The sequence below is a fragment of the Hyla sarda genome, chromosome 3 (genome assembly GCF_029499605.1).
Source record: "Hyla sarda isolate aHylSar1 chromosome 3, aHylSar1.hap1, whole genome shotgun sequence".
NCBI lineage: Eukaryota > Metazoa > Chordata > Amphibia > Anura > Hylidae > Hyla > Hyla sarda.
Genome location: NC_079191.1, coordinates 38,119,743 through 38,139,807, shown reverse-complemented (window position 1 = coordinate 38,139,807; position 20,065 = coordinate 38,119,743). Strand labels below are relative to the sequence as shown.

The following is a 20,065-nucleotide window of genomic DNA, read 5'->3' as shown; positions in this document are numbered from 1 at the left end:
CCCTGAATGAACATTGATCTCCTTAGTGTGTGGCTGGAAGGGAGTGTGTAAATATGTTCTATTTTATGAAGGCTTTGCTAGCCTTGAAATGTATTGGATCGGGGGATTTTAAGATTATTATTTTTTTTGTCCTCTAAGCTAACTTAGAATTTAAACAGAATGTGTCACCTTTTTTTACTTATTAGAGACAGATACTGAAACATTTTCTTTTTTCTAATTTGTTTTCTATTATCTGATTGCAATTTTTTTTTATTTCATTTTTTTATGCATTTTTATGGAGACAGCCATCTTACCTTAGCTGTTTATAGCAGCAATTAAAAATATGCTTTATGGCAAGCCCCATGGACATAGGCAACAAAAGACTGAAGCTGTTCAGTTGACATGAATGAAAAAGATGTCTGGGCGTGCTCTGTGGCTTTTACAGAGGTCATACTACTGGAAGGGGAAGACTGACCTGTAAGCAACAGCTATTGTGTGTGTTATCTTTACACTGGTATCACCTTTAAAGGGGTATTCCAGGATTTTTTTCTTTTCTTATTTGACTATGCTACAGGGGCTGTAAAGTTAGTGTAGTTCATAATAGTGTCTGTACCGGTGTGTGACGGCTTTCTTACAATTCTTCTGTGATTTTCACCCCTAAATTTATTTTTAACAGCATACAAAATGACTGTTGTCTCAGATCTTTCACAGGTTGCAATGTGGCCGAGACCTAACCTCATTAGTCAGCTGATGACAGGGAGCCTGTCTGCTTCAATGGGTGGAGCGATTGCTTGGTGGGAGAGAGATCAATATGCAACTAATGCAACAGCTTTAGGCACCCTGATTGAAAACCACAGGTCTTTTGAATGGATGCAGCTCATTTATGTTTCAATGGGTGGGGTGGCTGATGTGTGAGAGGGAGGAAAATCGAATTATGGGATTTGTAGGCAAAAAAAGAAAAATCAAACAGGAAATACTAGTTCACAAAAAGCTAGCCAAAGTGTTATGGTAATCTCACAATACAGCCATTTAGCCCCAAGACAAGCGCAGATCCTTCCTAAGAATGTCCATTACTGTCTGTCAGGTACGTACTAAAATCCCCTTATGGTGATTTAACTATAATCCTGTCTGTGATAATAGGAAGGAGACTACTGGGAAATGATCTGTACCAAGCCGGAAGTCTCAACTTAGTTTAGGGCCTAGTGGCCGGAAAGGAAACTGAAAGATTTTCGAAGTATTTTAAAATATAGGTATTAAAATGGAAATTTAGAAGAAATTTTTTTCAAAAATTCTTTAAAATCATGAAAACTCAATTTAAACAATAGGTCATTTGATGACACATTCCTATAAAATATTAAAATAACAGTTTTAGCAAAACGGATCTCTCTAGTTAACCAGTTAAGGACCAAGGCCATACAGGTACATACCTGTACGCCCTATATCCTTAAGCGGCTTTGAAGTGAGCACAGTAGTTGTGTTTGCTACAGAGCAGCGAGTGTCAGCTACTATTGTCGCATGAGTAAATGTCCAAACTATTAAAATATAATGTTTATGATCCTGCACGGTAAATGGCGTAAACATAAAAAATACCTAACCCCCCAAAATTCAGATTTTAATCACATTATATATCAGAAAATAATTAAATGAGATCAAAATGTCCCATCAAAATAAAAATGGTACCAATAAAAACTACAGCTCATGGCCCTGTATGCAAAAAAAAAGGGGGCAAAATTGCAATTTTCTTACAAATTTCTACTCGCAAATAAAAAAAAATTTGGTTTTGCAGTACATTTATGGTAAAATGAAAGATGTCATTACAAATTACAATTGGTTGCGCAAAAAACAAGCCCTCATATGGGTTGTGGATTTTCAAAGGAGAAGAGGAAAAAACGAAAGCACAAAATGAAAATTGGCCGCGTCCTTAAAGGGGTACTCCGCCCCTGGCATCTTATCCCCTATCCAAAGGATAGGGGATAATATGTTAGATCGCCGCGGTCCCACTGCTGGGGACCCCGGGGATCGCCGCTGCGAGTTCGCTCTGTGCGTAATGACAGGCAATACAGGGGCCGGAGCATCGTTACGTCACGGCTCCGCCCCTCATGACATCACGGCCCGTCCCCTTAATGCAAGTCTATGGCAGGGGGCGTGATGACCGCCACGCCCCCTTCCCATAGACTTGTATTGACGGGGCGGGCCGTGACGTAACGATGCTCCGGCCCCTGTATTGCCCGTCATTATGTGCAGAGCGATCTCGCTCTGCGCAGTAATGATAGCGGGGTGCTGCAGCAGCGATCCCAGGGATCCCCAGCAGCGGGACCCCGGCGATCTGACATCTTATCCCCTATCCTTTGGATAGGGGATAAGATGTCTAGGGGCGGAGTACCACTTTAAGGGGTAAAGGGCCTGAGAGGTTGGTGCATGACAAAAACAAACAAAGAATCCCTATTTTTCCATTTTCTTTGACAAGAAAACATGGGTAGGGAAAATTACGGATTACCATTTAATACATTACATTCAGCAGACTATACCCCAAAATGTTTTTTTCAAATTTTGGGTGCAAAAACACAATTTTAACTTTTTTTTGCCATTTTTGAGAAAAAGCAAGAAAAATGGGCAAAGCCTAGCGGGAATGGTATGGCCTTCTGTAGCCCATCAGATGTATCATATGCCAAAAACTAGTATACATTGTAGCCAATATTTACAGGAGCCCATAGCTTATCCCTTATCCCTTAGCCCACCTTATGACCCTGCAGCACAGAGTGAACCCTGCTCCATTTATGTCTATAGGAGGAGCCATGGTGGCTATGTACTAGCTATCTAGTTGCCTCCCATAGTCATGTATAGAGGACAAGTGTCATAACGTCACAAACATGGTAGCTCCAAGATTCCGTGTTCAGAACGCCGCAGCATCGGTCCTGAGATGGCAGGGGATCCCGCGAATAGACATCTCATCCCCAACCCTATGTATAGGGGATAAGATGTCTATGGGTACCCCTTTAAGTCATTCTACCAATTATACAAGTATTTCCAAGTATTGTGCTCTAAATGTGATGTAAATAAACCTTTTTTCACATTTTCTTTTTTAATTTTCATCTGCAAAACTACATCAACTTCACCATAGCTTCCAAAAATAAAAATGAACATTTTCATAAGGGCAGTTTGAAGCCTATTTAAGCCGATCCAAGCAAAGAATTATCCTAAGTCTATCCTGGAGGTTCCAATCTTACAGAACCATATGTTGTTCCATACCTTAGTTCGTAATCAAATAGTACCTTAAATCCTCAATTTTAAATGTTCGTAAAACATATTTACTCAAATCCTTTAAAGGCGTACTTCAGAGAAATAAACACATTTTTTAATCAACAGGTGTCAAAGTTAAACAGATTTGTAAATGACTTCAATTAAAATATATTAAGCTTCCTGGTACTTATCAGCTGCTGTATGGTCCAGATGAAGTTGTGTAGATGTGTCCAGTCTGACCACAATGCTCTCTACTGACACCCTGTGTTAGGAACTGTCCAGAGCAGGAGAGGTTTGCTATGGGGATTTGCGCCTGCTCTGGACAGTTCCTGACACGGACAGAGGTGTCAGCAGAGATCCTTGTGGCTGACTTGAAAGAACTACATGACTTCCTCCAAGCCATGCAGGAACTGATAACCACTGAAAGGCTTGAGCTTTTTAAATAGAAGTAATTTAAAAATCTGTATAACTTTTTGTCATCGGTTAATTTAAAAACATTTTTTTTCCTCCAGAATACCCCTTTAAACCCACTAACCCACTGTAAATAATGAACCACATAAACCTCTAATACTTAAAATATAGACATTGCTACATATTTTTTTTACTCTATGTTGGAGTAAAACTCTGTAAAAGGTTTCCTAAAAAATTGTCTTATTTTTTTTTTACCCCAAAACCTTACACACCAGAGTTATACTTTCCATACCTTACATACCCCTACATACCAGGGTTATCCTTTACATACCTTACATACCCCTACATACCAGAGTTATACTTTCCATACCTTACATACCAGAGTTATACTTTCCATACCTTACATACCCTTACATACCAGAGTTATCCTTTCCATACCTTTCATACCCCTACACACCAGAGTTATACTTTCCATACCTTACATACCCCTACACACCAGAGTTATACTTTCCATACCTTACATACCCCTACATACCAGGGTTATCCTTTACATACCTTACATACCCCTACACACCAGAGTTATACTTTACATACCTTACATACCCTTACAAACCAGGGTTATCCTTTACATACCTTACAAACCAGGGTTATCTTTTACATACCTTACATACCCCTACATACCAGGGTTATCCTTTACATACCTTACAAACCAGGGTTATCTTTTCCATACCTAATATAATATTTTGCACAGCAAAAACAAAAAAAGAATAACCAAGAAGAAAAGTAGCCAGCACAACTACCTAATACACGGGTGCACGCTACTGTGGCAAATACAGAGTATACAAAAAAGAAGGTTACAGCAGCACTCTTGGTCAGAAAATGGAGGCTCTTAGTGCACTTTTTGATCAAACTGTGTCCCCTCATCCACCACGTGGAGGTGGCTTCATTTTGGATGGGATCCCTAACACTTATTCCACTCACCCCTGTGGGCATATATATGGCCTCTGACTGGGTGACATGCTGAATCCACTATCAATTTCAAAAACCTCCTGTGAATAGGGAGGGGTGCACGGCTACAGAGTGTGCCACTCCCCCTAACATACATAGCAAAAACTAAAAGAAAAATAGCCAGCACAACTACCTAATACACGGGTGCACACTGCTGTGGCAAATACTAAGTATACAAAAAAAGAAGGTTGTGGCATGTCACCCAGTCAGAGGCCATATACCCAGTAGAGATGAGTGGAATAAGTGTTAGGGTCCCATCCGAAATGAGGCCACCTCCACGTGGTGGATGGGGGACACCATTTTTTGACCAAGAGTACTGCTGCAACCTTCTTCTTTGTATACTTAGTATTTGCCACAGCAGTGTGCACCTGTGTATTAGTTATTTGTGCTGGCAATTTTTTCTTTTTCTTTTTGCTGTGCAAGTTAGGTGGAGTGGCACCCTCTCTAGCCGTGCACCCCTCCCAATTCACAGGAGGTGATTTAAATTGATAGTTTATCCAGCGTGTCACCCAGTCAGTGGCTATATGGAATGAGCATGTTAGGGTCCAATCCGAAATGAGGCCACCACCTCGTGGTGGATGGGGGACACGTTTTGATCAAAAAGTGCTCTAAGAGCCTCCATTTTTTAACCGAGAGTGCTGCTGCAACCTTCTTTTTTGTATACTTAATGTAATATTTTGATATGTTGAAGAGACTATTTCATTTAGACTATAAGAGTCTATTGTGGATATAAATAAAAGGCATAAGCACAATGAAGAGGACTGTGAATGCTACAATGGAGTAGAGTGAGCTGCGTGTTGTGTTTCTTTCCTTTGTATGAATGTGAAGCTCACAGACAAACAAAGGGCCTTATAGGGTAAATGTGATTACCTCAACATGGGAAAGGTCCCTCCCAATAAGAGCTTACAATTCTAATGGAGTAGAACAAGTTATACAATAGTTGGCGACATGTCCTCCATTCCATTTCCTTGGAACATGAGAACATTATCCTAGCCAGGCTGTAAACCACATCCCAACTACTGGGTGGCCACACATTGGCACATATATGTATGTATAAGAGAGAAATTAGGGACAGTATAGGGACAAAACATAGAAAATAAATGTCCCAAAATTGTTAATTATTGTGGATAAGCCCCTCCTTTAATAAATGTTTGAATCATCCACCTTTTCCCTTAAAAAAAAAAAAAAAAGTCCCTTCAAAACAAATGATGCTGATAAAAACTACAGATCTTGTTGCAAAAAATTTACCCTTATACATCCCCATTTACAGAAAAATCTAAAAGTTACAGGGGTCAGAAGAGGACAATTTTAAGCATACTCACTTTCGTACTGAGTTACCGTATTTTTCGTCGTAGAAGACGCACTATTTCTTCCCCAAAACTGGGGGGGGGGGGGGGGGAAGTTGGTGCGTCTTATACGGCGAATACACACCTATCGGGTTGGTCCCTGCGGCCATTAATGGCCGGGACCCGCGGCTAATACAGGACATCACCGATCGCGGTGATGCCCTGTATTAACCGTTCAGACGCGGCGATCAAAGCTGACCGCCGCGTCTGAAGCGAAAGTGACAGTAACCTGGCTGCTCAGTCAGGCTGTTCGGGACCGCCGTGGTGAAATCGTCCCGAACAGCTTACAGGACACCGGGAGGGACCTTACCTGCGTCCTCGGTGTCTGCTCCGTGCCCGGGATCCCCTCCATGGCGGCGCTCTCTTTCGACGTCATCCCGTCGTCACGCACACCGTCTCGTCATCCAATGGGAGCGGCTTGCGTAGCGACGTGATGACGTCGACGGAGAGCGTGGATCCCGGGGAAGAAGACGTCCGGAGCGACGGGGACACCCGCTGTGACGTGTCTGGAGCAGCGGGGACAGGTGAGTATTACCTCCTATCCAGTGGTCTTCAACCTGCGGACCTCCAGATGTTGCAAAACTACAACTCCCAGCATGTCCGGACAGCCAACGGCTGTCCGGGCATGCTGGGAGTTGTAGTATTGCAACATCTGGAGGTCCGCAGGTTGAAGATCACTGTTGGGTGCAGAATTTTTTTTTCTACATTTTGCACCTTTAAAATTTGGTGCCTCTTATATGCCGCTGCGTCCTATAGGGTGAAAAATACGGTAGTACGCAAAATTTAATTCAGTAGTAGTAAAATAAAATTTGAAAAAAAAGCTATATAATTTGGGTATCCTTGTAATCGTAAAGAACAGACCTCCCAAAAAAGAGAACCTGTCATATTTATCAAAAAGTGCACTGCTGGAAACCCGAAAAGTAGCAAAATGGCTTTTCTTTGCCAATTTCACCCCACAAATAATTGTTTTTGTTTTACAGAAAATTCGGTTGTAAAATAAGCGATGTCCTTACAAATTAAGGGAGTAGTCTCCTGAGCAGTATTTTCAGTCCGTTGTGCCCCGTACTGCTTAAAAAAAACCTGAAAACAAACTTTAACTCACCTGCCGCTCAGCCTATCACCGGCTGTAGCAATGTCTCGCCTTGGCCAGTGATAGGCTGAGCGCAGTGTGACCATCCGTGCACATGGAAGAAGGAAGAAGACCGGAGCGGAGGACCGAACAGCTGTAGCAGCACTTCGGGGAAATGGAGGAAGGTGAGTTACAGTTTGTTTTCTCTTTTTTTGCAGCCCGGGCACAATGAACCGAAAATACTGTTCAGGAGAATACTCCTAATTGGTGATACAAAAAACCAAGCCCTATAGGTGGAAAATTGAAAGTGTTAGAAAGGTTGGAGCAAAAAAACAACCCTTAAAGAGCCGGATCTATGTTATCATGTTGTAACCTGGTCTTATTAATATGTAATGAATCTGTTTATTATTCTATGTACTTTTATTTTCTTATTCTCAAATATCTGTTTTAAAGAAAAAATTCTTTAACCCCTTAAGGACTCAGGGTTTTTCCGTTTTTGCACTTTCGTTTTTTCCTCCTTACCTTTAAAAAATCATAACCCTTTCAATTTTCCACCTAAAAATCCATATTATGGCTTATTTTTTGCGTCGCCAATTCTACTTTGCAGTGACATTAGTCATTTTACCCAAAAATCCACGGCGAAACGGAAAAAAAAATCATTGTGCGACAAAATCGAAAAAAAAACGCCATTTTGTAACTTTTGGGGGCTTCCGTTTCTACGCAGTGCATATTTCGGTAAAAATTACACCTTATCATTATTTTGTAGGTCCATACGGTTAAAATGATACCCTACTTATATAGGTTTGATTTTGTCGCACTTCTGGAAAAAATCATAACTACATGCAGGAAAATTTATACGTTTAAAAATGTCATCTTCTGACCCCTATAACTTTTTTATTTTTCCACGTACGGGGCGGTATGAGGACTCATTTTTTGCGCCGTGATCTGAAGTTTTTATCGGTATGATTTTTGTTTTGATCTGACTTTTTGATCACTTTTTATTCATTTTTTAATGTTATAAAAAGTTACCAAAATACGCTTTTTTGGACTTTGGAATTTTTTTGCGCATACGCCATTGACCGTACGGCTTAATTAATGATATATTTTTATAGTTCGGACATTTACGCACGCGGCGATACCACATATGTTTATTTATTTTTTTTTTTACACTGTTTTATTTTTCTTATGGGAAAAGGGGGGTGATTCAAACTTTTATTAGGGAAGGGGTTAAATGACCTTTATTAACACTTTTTTTTTTACTTTTTTTTTGCAGTGTTATAGGTCCCATAGGGACCTATAACACTGCACACACTGATCTTTCATCCTGATCACAGGCGTGTATTAACACGCCTGTGATCAGCATTATCGACGCTTGACTGCTCCTGCCTGGATCTCAGGCACGGAGCAGTCATTCGTCGATCGGACACCAGGGAGGCAGGTAAGAGCCCTCCCGGTGTCCGATCAGCTGTTTGGGACGCCGGGATTTCACCGCGGCGGTCCCGAACAGCCCGACTGAGCAGCCGGGATACTTTCAGTTTCACTTTAGAAGCGGCGGTCAGCTTTGACCGCCGCTTCTAAAGGGTTAATACCGCACATCGCCGCGATCGGCGATGTGTGGTATTAGCCGCGGGTCCCGGCCGTTGATTAGCGCCGGGACCCACGCGATATGATGCGGGATCGCGGCGCGATCCCGCTTCATTTCGCGGGAGCCGGCGCAGGACGTAAATATACGTCCTGCGTCGTTAAGGGGTTAATAAAAAAACAGTTATAAAAAAAAATAAAAAAAAATAAAGGGGTACTTCCGTGGAAAACTGATGCCATAAAGTTAAACAGATTTGTAAATTACTTCTATTAAAAAATCTTAATCCTTCCAGTACTTTTTAAGGGCTGTATACTACAGAGGAAATGCTTTACTTTTTAGTTTTCTCTGATGTCACGACCACAGTGCTCTCTGCTGACCTCTGCTGTCCATTTTTGGAACTGTCCAGAGCAGAAGAAAATCCCCATGGCAAACATATACTGCTCTGGACAGTTCCTAAAATGGACAGCAGAGGTCAGCAGAGAGCACTGTGCTCATGACATAAGAGAAATCTAAAAAGTAAAGCATTTCCTCTGTTGTATATAGCCCTTAAAAAGTACTGGAAGGATTAAGATTTTTTAATAGAAGTCATTTACAAATCTGTTTAACTTTCTGGCACCAGTTGATTTAAAAAAATAAAGTTTTCCACGGGAGTACCCCTTTAAAAGGTTGTTCATCTTCCTTTTTGGATATGTTGAGCCATGAAGCAAGGTAAGGATGGACAAAGAGTGCTAACTTTATCCAGGGGACAACTATGAGGTATGCATAGTAAAGTATCACGTATGCATATTATAAGTGTCAAGATTGCAGAGTCATGTGACCAAGGTAGCTGGTTAAAAACAGTGTGGAGTAAGGATATGTTTAACCTATTTTTGCTCAGGTAGAGGACGGCCTATGTATTTGTTTATTTATTTATTTATTTATTTATTTATTTAACTGTATTTTATTTGACATTGTAAATAAAACATCCAGAGAATAAACTGACAACGAAGCAGCCGGTAAAGCTGTGTGGCACTTAGGAGATAGTATAGCCCATGTATGACTCTGCTTTAGGATAAGGTCTCATGGTTCCGAAACCTGGGGATCAACATGCAGCTGTGATACAATGGAAAACCACATAGCCTTACTGCTCTATATCATTCTGCATGCTGCGTTCTTTATTATTTAACTGTATTTTATTTGACATTGTAAATAAAACATCCAAAGAATAAACTGACAACAAAGGAGCCGGTAAAGCTGTGTGGCATAAAGGATTTAGAAGAGCCTATGTATGATTCTGCTTTAGGGCACGATCCCATGGTGCCGAAACCTAGGGGTCAACATATGGTTGTGATGCAGTGGAAAACCACATGGCCATGCTGCTCCGTGTGATGTTGCAAGCTGTGTTCTTGCAAAATTGTGTGGCCATTAAAGAACACTCCCTATGACTGCATCATTTTACAAAACCACATAGCTCTTAAAAATCAATTGAAAAAATGTATGTTCCAGCGGTTTTCACCTGCATCACGCCTACATGTCAGCCACCCCTAAGACCCTGCCCTTAAAGGGGTACTCCGGTGGAAAAACATTTTTTTTTTCTTTTTTAAATCAACTGGTGCCAGAAAGTTAAACATATTTGTAAATGACTTCTATTAAAATATCAATATCTTAATCCTTCCAGTACTTATTAGCTGCTGAATGCTACAGAGGAAATTTGTTTCTTTTTGGAACACTGATGACATCAGGAGCACAGTGCTCTCTGCTGATATCTCTGTCCATTTTAGCAACTGTGCATAGCAGATGTAGGCTAAGTGCAGCATGGTGGCTCAGTGGTTAGCACTGCTGCCTTACAGCGCTGGGGCCTTGGGTTCAAATCCTACTAAGGACAACAATAAATAAAGGTTTATTATTATTATTATAATAACATTAGCAGAGAGCAGTGTGTTCATGATGTCATCAGAGAGCATTCCAAAAAGAAAATAATTTCCTCAGTAGTATTCAGCAGCTAATAAATACAGGAAGGATTAAGATTTTTTAATAGAAGTAATTTACAAATATGTTTAACTTTCTGCCACCAGTTGATTTAAAAAAAGAAAAAAAAATTTTTTCCACCGGAGTACCCCTTTAACCCCTTAAGGACGCAGGACGTAAATGTACGTCCTGGTGAGGTGGTACTTAACGCACCAGGACTTACATTTACGTCCTAAGCATAAACGCGGGCATCGGAGCAATGCCCGTGTCATGCGCGGCTGATCCCGGCTGCTGATAGCAGCCAGGGACCCGCCGGCAATGGCCGACGCCCGCGATCTCGCGGGCGTCCGCCATTAACCCCTCAGGTGCCGGGATCAATACAGATCCCGGCATCTGCGGCAGTTCGCGATTTAAATGAACGATCGGATCGCCCGCAGCGCTGCTGCGGGGATCCGATCATTCATAACGCCGCACGGAGGTCCCCTCTCCTTCCTCCGTGCGGCTCCCGGCGTCTCCTGCTCTGGTCTGTGATCGAGCAGACCAGAGCAGGAGATGACCGATAATACTGATCTGTTCTATGTCCTATACATAGAACAGATCAGTATTAGCAATCATGGTATTGCTATGAATAGTCCCCTATGGGGACTATTCAAGTGTAAAAAAAAATGTAAAAAAAATGTAAAAGTAAAAGTTAAAAAAAAGTGAAAAATCCCCTCCCCCAATAAAAAAGTAAAACGTCCGTTTTTTCCTATTTTACCCCCAAAAAGCGTAAAAAACATTTTTTATAGACATATTTTGTATCGCCACGTGTGTAAATGTCCGAACTATTAAAATAAAATGTTAATGATCCCATACGGTGAACGGCGTGAACGAAAAAAAATAAAAAAAGTCCAAAATTCCTACTTTTTTAATACATTTTATTTAAAAAAAATTATAAAAAATATATTCAAAGTTTTTTATATGCAAATGTGGTATCAAAAAAAAGTACAGATCATGGCGCAAAAAATGAGCCCCCATACCGCCACTTATACGGAAAAATGTCATTACAAAGGACAACTGGTCGCGCAAAAAACAAGCCCTCAAACTAGTCTGTGGATGAAAATATAAAAGAGTTATGATTTTTAGAAGGCGAGGAGGAAAAAATGAAAACGTAAAAATTAAATTGTCTGAGTCCTTAAGGCCAAAATGGGCTGAGTCCTTAAGGGGTTAAATAATCCCTTTAATTTAATGTATTCTAGACAGGTGGGTCTAGCATTATCCGAAGTCCATACACTTCCTAGAAAGTGTTTCCAAACAGCGTGTCTACAGATTTTGGCTGTCTGGGCATGCTGGGAGTTGTTGTTTTGCAGCAGCTGAAGGCACGCTGTCTCGAAAACATTGAGATAGATAGATAATGTCCCAGCGGTTTTCACCTACATCACGTCCGCATGTCAGCCACCCCTACGACCCTGCCCTTAAATGATCCCCTTAATTTAATGTATTCTAGACAGGTGGGTCTCGCATTATCCCAAGTTCATGCACAAGGCAGCGTGTATCATTAAGTCGTGAACCATATGTTATAGTGGAGAATTGAGCCATAACCGAGAAACAAATACCTCCGAGATATCACCCAATGTTTAAGTAATGAGGATCAGGAAAAATCGAGTTCCATTCGGGAGGACAGTGTCCTCGTGCGATGTTCTTGTATTAGCAAAACTTCAAACTAGATTTTCCTAGAAATATATTTTTTTTTAGAAACCTGCTGCCATTGGCACTTGTGTCCCCATAGAACGATTATTTAGCATTGCAGATTTAGGAGGAGACATCTGGTTATCATGGTTACTAAGCTCTTATTTACTTTTCTATCTGGGTTTCCAGATGCAAACTTTACTCTTATGATAAATGTTATAACAGACGAGAATTATCGTGATCGTTCTGCTGTCAAAATGAGAAGTGATACGGAAACTTTTGAAATATATATAGAAGTTGGATTTTTTTTTCTTCTTGCACAAATAGATTAACATGAAGAAAGATGTAAAGTTCACAAATGGTGCAATGAAGCTCCTCAACTACAATATGTTATATCTGCTGCATAATATATGTACAGTGCATGTATGTAGCGTAATTAGCGGAATATACACAATACATAGAGATACAAAGAAATAGATATATATGATAGATAGATAAATAGATAGATATAATAGATAGATAGATAAATAGATAGATAGATATGAGATAGATATATAGATAGATATATAGATAGATAATATAGATATGAGATAGATAATATAGATATGAGATAGATAGATATGGGATCGATAGATAGATATGAGATAGATAGATATGAGATAGATAGAATAGATATGAGATCGACAGATAGATAGATATGATATAGATAGATAGATATGAGATAGATATGAGATAGATGGATAGATAGATAGATAGATAGATAGATATGAGATAGATAGATAGATAGATATGAGATAGATAGATATAGATAGATAGATAGATAGATAGATAGATATGAGATAGATAGATAGATAGATAGATAGATATGAGATCGACAGATAGATAGACATGAGAAATATATATATATATATATATATATATATATATATATATATGAGATAGATATGAGATAGATGGATAGATAGATAGAGAGATAGATAGATAGATAGATAAATAGATATGAGATAGATGGATAGATAGATAGATATGAGATAGATGGAAAGCACAGTGCTTGAAAAAGACCGCATGCGCGGCTGAAACGTAGCAATTGGAATGAAATAAACTTGTCACTACTTTCGTGTGCTGCAGCAAATCTGTTCTAGATAGATAGATATGAGATAGATGGATAGATATGAGATAGATAGATAGATAGATATGAGATAGATGGATAGATATGAGATAGATAGATAGATAGATAGATAGATATGAGATAGATGGATAGATAGATATTAGATAGATAGATAGATATGAGATAGATAGATATGAGATAGATAGATAGATAGATAGATAGATAGATAGATAGATAGATATGAGATAGATAGATAGATATGAGATAGATGGATAGATATTAGATAGATGGATAGATTGATATGAGATAGATAGATAAATAGATATGAGATAGATAGATAGATATGAGATAGATGGATAGATATTAGATAGATATGAGATAGATGGATAGATAGATAGATAGATAGATGGATAGATAGATATGAGATAGATAGATAGATATGAGATAGATAGATAGATAGATAGATATGAGATAGATGGATAGATAGATATTAGATAGATAGATAGATATGAGATAGATAGATATGAGATAGATAGATAGATAGATAGATAGATAGATATGAGATAGATAGATAGATATGAGATAGATGGATAGATATTAGATAGATGGATAGATTGATATGAGATAGATAGATAAATAGATATGAGATAGATAGATAGATATGAGATAGATGGATAGATATTAGATAGATATGAGATAGATGGATAGATAGATAGATAGATAGATAGATAGATGGATAGATAGATATGAGATAGATAGATATGAGATAGATAGATAGATAGATAGATAGATAGATAGATAGATAGAAAGATAGATAGATAGATAGATAGATAGATAGATATGAGATAGATAGATAGATAGATAGATAGAAATGAGATAGATAGATATGAGATGGATAGATAGATATATAGATAGATATGAGATAGAGAGAGATATGAGATAGCATAGATAGATATATAGATAGATATGAGATAGATAGATATGAGATGGATAGATAGATATATAGATAGATATGAGATAGATAGATATGAGATAGATAGATAGATAGATAGATAGATAGATAGTATATGTGTATGCAGAGATGTTTCAAAGTTATCAGTCTGTATTTTCAGCATCCGAGATTAGAATCCACCAAGAACACACAACTACTATTAACCATTCCAGCTCTGCTACATATGTTCACTCACTTCTATTTCTAAGCTTTGCGTCCGTATTGTAATCGCCAAATACGGTGTCAAATGCAATAATATTCCATGAAACACTATATGAGGAGAGTTCTATGTACAATGAGGTATGGCAGGAGTCGGGTGGTCTTCGCACTACGTTTACTTAGTATCCAGCCTTGATTTACTGTACATAATGATGATGATAATGTTCGTTTTACAAGACACTCTAGAACAGAGGTCTTCAAACTGTGGACCTCCAGATGTTGCAAAACTACAACTCCGGGTATGCTGGGAGCTGTAGTTTTGCAACAGCTGGAGGTCCACAGTTTGGATGGCTGTAGACTTTATGCATGAATCCCCCTATCCAGATAACACAGATCCCCCTATCCAGATAACACAGATCCCCCTATCCAGATAACACAGATCTCCCTATCCAGATAACACAGATCCCCCTATCCAGATAACACAGATCCCCCTATCCAGATAACACAGATCCCCCTATCCAGATAACACAGATCCCCCTATCCAGATAACACAGATCCCCCTATCCAGATAACACAGATCCCCCTATCCAGATAACACAGATCCCCCTATCCAGATAACACAGATCCCCCTATCCAGATAACACAGATCCCCCTATCCAGATAACACAGATCCCCCTATCCAGATAACACAGATCCCCCTATCCAGATAACACAGATCCCCCTATCCAGATAACACAGATCCCCCTATCCAGATAACACAGATCCCCCTATCCAGATAACACAGATCCCCCTATCCAGATAACACAGATCCCCCTATCCAGATAACACAGATTCCCCCTATCCAGATAACACAGATCCCCCTATCCAGATAACACAGATTCCCTTATCCAGATAACACAGATCCCCCTATCCAGATAACACAGATCCCCCTATCCAGATAACACAGATCCCCCTATCCAGATAACACAGATCCCCCTATCCAGATAACACAGATCCCCCTATCCAGATAACACAGATCCCCCTATCCAGATAACACAGATCCCCCTATCCAGATAACACAGATCCCCCTATCCAGATAACACAGATCCCCCTATCCAGATCTCTTTCTAGAAGGACACCAGAAATAAAGCCTTATTCTTCACATACTGTAAGTACAGATACAGAAGGGTAGGTGGGTGATATAATCCGCTGATGATTCATGATGCCGGTTAATCTGGTGGGTACCGGTCACTTAGCGGATCTGTACTTATCTCTACAAAGTATGTGATGGTTCAGAGACCTGGGACTGATCACTTTGGCAGCTCCTAATGGCAGTGCCAGGCAGATGCGGGATGAGGAGCGGGAATGGGATTTGAAGATAAGAATGTTGCATTGATCTTAGTTGTAGAATAGAAAATGTTCATCATAGAAGGCAGGTCATTCTAGAGCAGCGGTCTCCAAACTGTGGACCTCCAGATGTTGCAAAACTTCAACTACGGGCATGCTGGGAGTTGTAGTTTTGCAGCAGCTGGAGGTCCACAGTTTGGAGACCGCTGTTTTAAAGGAACGTTGCATGATGATGATGAGTGAAGTTTATCGTAGAAGACAGGACATTCTAGAACCGTGGACTCCAAACTGTGGACCTGCAGCTGCTGCAAAACTACAACTCACAGCATGCCCGGACAGCCGTTGGCTGTCCGGGCATGCTGGGAGTTGTAGTTTTGCAACAGCTGCAGGTCCACAGTTTGGAGACCACTGTTTTAGATGAACGTTGCATGATGATATTGAGTGACAGCCGTTGGCTGTCCGGGCATGCTGTGAGTTGTAGTTTTGCAGCAGCTGCAGGTCCACAGTTTGGAGACCACTGATTTAGAGGAATGCTGCATGATGATGATGATGAATGATGATGATGATGATTATGATGATGAGTGATGTTCATCTTAGAAGACAGGGTATTCTAGAGCAATGGCCTCCAAACTGTGAACCTCCAGATGTTGCAAAACTACAACTCAGGGTATGCTGGGAGTTGTAGTTTTACAACAGCTGGAGATCCACAGTTTGGAGACCACTATTTTAGAGGAATGTTGCATGATGATGATGATGAGGATGAGTGATGCTCATCAGAGAAGACAGGACATTCTAGAGCCGTGGTCTCCAAACTATTGAATTCCAGATGTTGCACAACTACATCTCCCAACATGTGCTGTCCGGGCATGCTGAGAGTTATCATTTTGTAACAGCTAGGGGTCCACAGTTTGGAGAACACTGTTCAAGAGAAATGCTGCATAATGATGATGATGAGTGATGTTCATCATGGAAGACAAGACATTTTCGAACAATGGTCTCTAAGCTGTGGACCTCCAGTTATTGCAAAACTACAACTCCCAGCATACCCGGACAGCCAATGGCTGTTTGGGCATGTTGGAAGTTGTAGTTTTGCAGCAGCTGGAGGTTAACAGTTTGGGGACCACTGTTTTTAAGGAATACTGCATGATGATGATGATGATGATGATGATGAAGAGCGAAGTTAATTGTAGAAGACATTATAGAGCAGTGTTCTCCAAACTGTAGACCTCAAGTTGTTGCAAAACTACAACTCCCAGCATACCCGGACAGCAAACGGACCACTGTTCTAGAGGAACCCTGCTTGATGAGGATGATGAGGATGATGTTCATCTTAGAATACAGGACATTCTAGGGCAGTGGTCTCCAAACTGTGGACCTCCAGTTGTTGCAAAACTACAACTCCCAGCATACCCAGACAGCCAAATGACCTCTGTTCTAGAGGAACGCTGCATGATGATGATGATGATGTTCATCTTAGAAAACAAGACATATTAAAGCTGTGGTCTCCAAACTGTGGATCTCCAAAACTACAACTCTGGGGATGCTGGGAGTTGTAGTTTTGCAACAGTTGGAGATCCACAGTTTGGAGACCGCTGTTTTAGAGGAACGATGATGGTTAAGTGATGGTTATAGTGGAAGACAGGACATTCTAGATCAGTGATCTCCAAACTGTGCACCTCCAGTTATGGAAAAACTACAACTCCCAGCATGCCCAGACAGCCGTTGGCTGGGAGCTGTAGTTTTACAACAGAGACTAATGTTCAAGAGGGACGCTGCATGATGATAATGATGATGATAATGATGATGATGATGATGATGATGATGAGTAATGATCAATAAAGACAGGACATTATACAGCAGTGGCCTCCAAACTGTGGACCTCCAGCTGTTGCAAAACTACAACTCCCAGCATACCCAGACAGCCAAATGACCTCGGTTCTAGAGGAATGCTGCATGATGATGATGAAGATGATGATGATAATAATAAGGATATTAATCTTAGAAGGCAGGACATTCTAGAGCAGCGATCTACAAACTGTGAACCTCCGGTTGTTGCAAAACTACAACTCCCAGCATGCCCAGACAGCTAACGGTCCACTGTTGTACAGGAACGCTGCATGATGATGATGATGAAGATGATGATGATGCTCATCTTAGAAAACAGGAAATTCTAAAGCAGTGGTCTCCAAACTGTGGACCTCCAGATGTTGCCAAACTATAACTCCGGGGATGCTGGGAGTTGTAGTTTTGCAACATCTGGAGATCCACAGTTTTGAGACCGCTGTTTTAGAGGAACGATGATGATTAAGTGATGTTTATCGTGGAAGACAGCACATTGTAGAACAGTGATCTCCAAACTGTGCACCTCCAGTTATGGCAAAACTACAACTATCAGCATGCCCAGACAGCCGTTGGCTGTCCGGACATGCTGGGAGCTGTAGTTTTAAAACAAAGACTAATGTTCAAGAGGAACGCTGCATGATGATAATGATGAGTGATGATCCATGAAGACAGGACATTCTACAGCAGTGGTCTCCAAACTGTCTAGCTGTTGCAAAACTATAACTCCCAGCATGCCCAGACAGCCAACGGCTGTCTGGGCATGCTGGGAGTTGTAGTTTTGTCATAACTGGAGGTGCACAGTTTGGAGATCACTGATCTAGAATGTCCTGTCTTCCACTATAACCATCCCTTAATCATTATTCCTCTAAAACAGCGGTCTCCAAACTGTGAATCTCCAGCTGTTGCAAAACTACAACTCCCAGCTTTCCTGGAGTTGTAGTTTTGCAACAACTGTGGGTCCAACCACAACTACTGTAGTTTTACAACAGAGACTGTACTGTACTGTCCTAGAGGAATGCTGCATGATGATGAGGAATGATGATCATTGAAGACAGGACATTTTAGAACAGTGGTCTTCAAACTGTGGCCCTCCAGCAGTTGCAAAACTACAACTCACAGCATGCCCGGACAGCCAGCTGTCTGGGCATGCTGGGAGTTGTAGTTTTGCCATAACTGGAGGTGCACAGTTTGGAGATAACTGCTCTAGAATGTCCTGTCTTCCACGATAACCATCACTTAATCATCATCATCGTTCCTCTAAAACAGTGGCCTCCAAACTGTGGATCTCCAGCTGTTGCAAAACTACAACTCCCAGCATCCTCAGAGTTGTAGTTATGCAACAACTGGGGGTCCAACTACAACTACTGTAGTTTTACAACAGAGAATGTACTGTCCTAGAGGAATGCTGCATGATGATGAGGAATGATGATCATTGAAGACAGGACATTTTAGAACAGTGGTCTCCAAACTGTGGCCCTCCAGCTATTGCAAAACGACAACTGCTGGTAGCCATATGAATGAGGTTCCTCTAGAAAATTGGTCTCCAAACTGTGGCCCTCCAGCTGTTGTGAAACTACAACTCACAGCATGCCCGGACAGCCAACAATAGCTGTGAGTTGTAGTTTTGCAACAGCTGGAGGCCACTATTCTAGAGGAACCTCATTCATATGGCTACCAGCAGTTGTAGTTTTGCAACAGCTGGAGGGCCACAGTTTGGAGACCACTATACTAGAGGAACCTTATTCATATGGCTACCAGCAGTCAACATGGCATCATCACTATAATAAATAATAGCATTGATAATAGGAAGATTAGATAAAGACGAAAAACTACTTGCCCAAGTTGGTACGAACAGGCTGACCGGGCGCTCTAGTTGGGGTGGAAGTTGCTTCCCCGCAGCATTCATTTCCCATGCAGATGAATTCCTGTATGGAAGGATCTTGTATCAGTCATTTATTCCAAATACCAAGCGCTCTGAGGCAGCTGTGGGGGTAAGTTTTTTTTGGATATAGAAGCACCTTTTTTCTTATTTTCGTCTGAGCTAAACTAATCCATCACAGGACAGGAGTGTGTATGAAGAGCAGCCGGCAGCAGTATCAGCAGCAGGGACTCTAAAGCGTTATCACATCCACAGAGTTCCCCACCGCTCCTCGCTTCTCTCCCCTCCCTCCCAGCACAGCGCAGACTCCTTCTCTCTGCTGCTGCTGCTGCTCGCTGTCATTTACTAACACGTTTCTCCACCTGCTGGCTCATATGCACTTTATTCCACCCTTATTCACTTACCCCAGTGGGATCAGTCGATTCCGACACTCATTTCCCTAAACATAGAAGCATAGAATGTGTCTGCAGATAAGAAACATGTCACCCATCTAGTCTGCCCAATAATCTG

The 20,065-nt window shown here is 40.8% G+C and overlaps 1 protein-coding gene across 1 annotated transcript in view; it reads right to left on the bottom strand.

Moving 5' to 3' along the window:
- Positions 1-19,823, bottom strand: part of SNTG2 (syntrophin gamma 2) — a 528,788-nt gene extending 508,965 nt beyond the window's left edge. The window contains exon 1 of the mRNA XM_056564074.1: positions 19,514-19,823. Within this exon, the coding sequence (XP_056420049.1) occupies positions 19,514-19,582 (69 nt within the window). The 5' untranslated portion in view covers positions 19,583-19,823. The remainder of the gene's footprint in view (positions 1-19,513) is intronic.
- Positions 19,824-20,065: the final 242 nt, after the last annotated feature.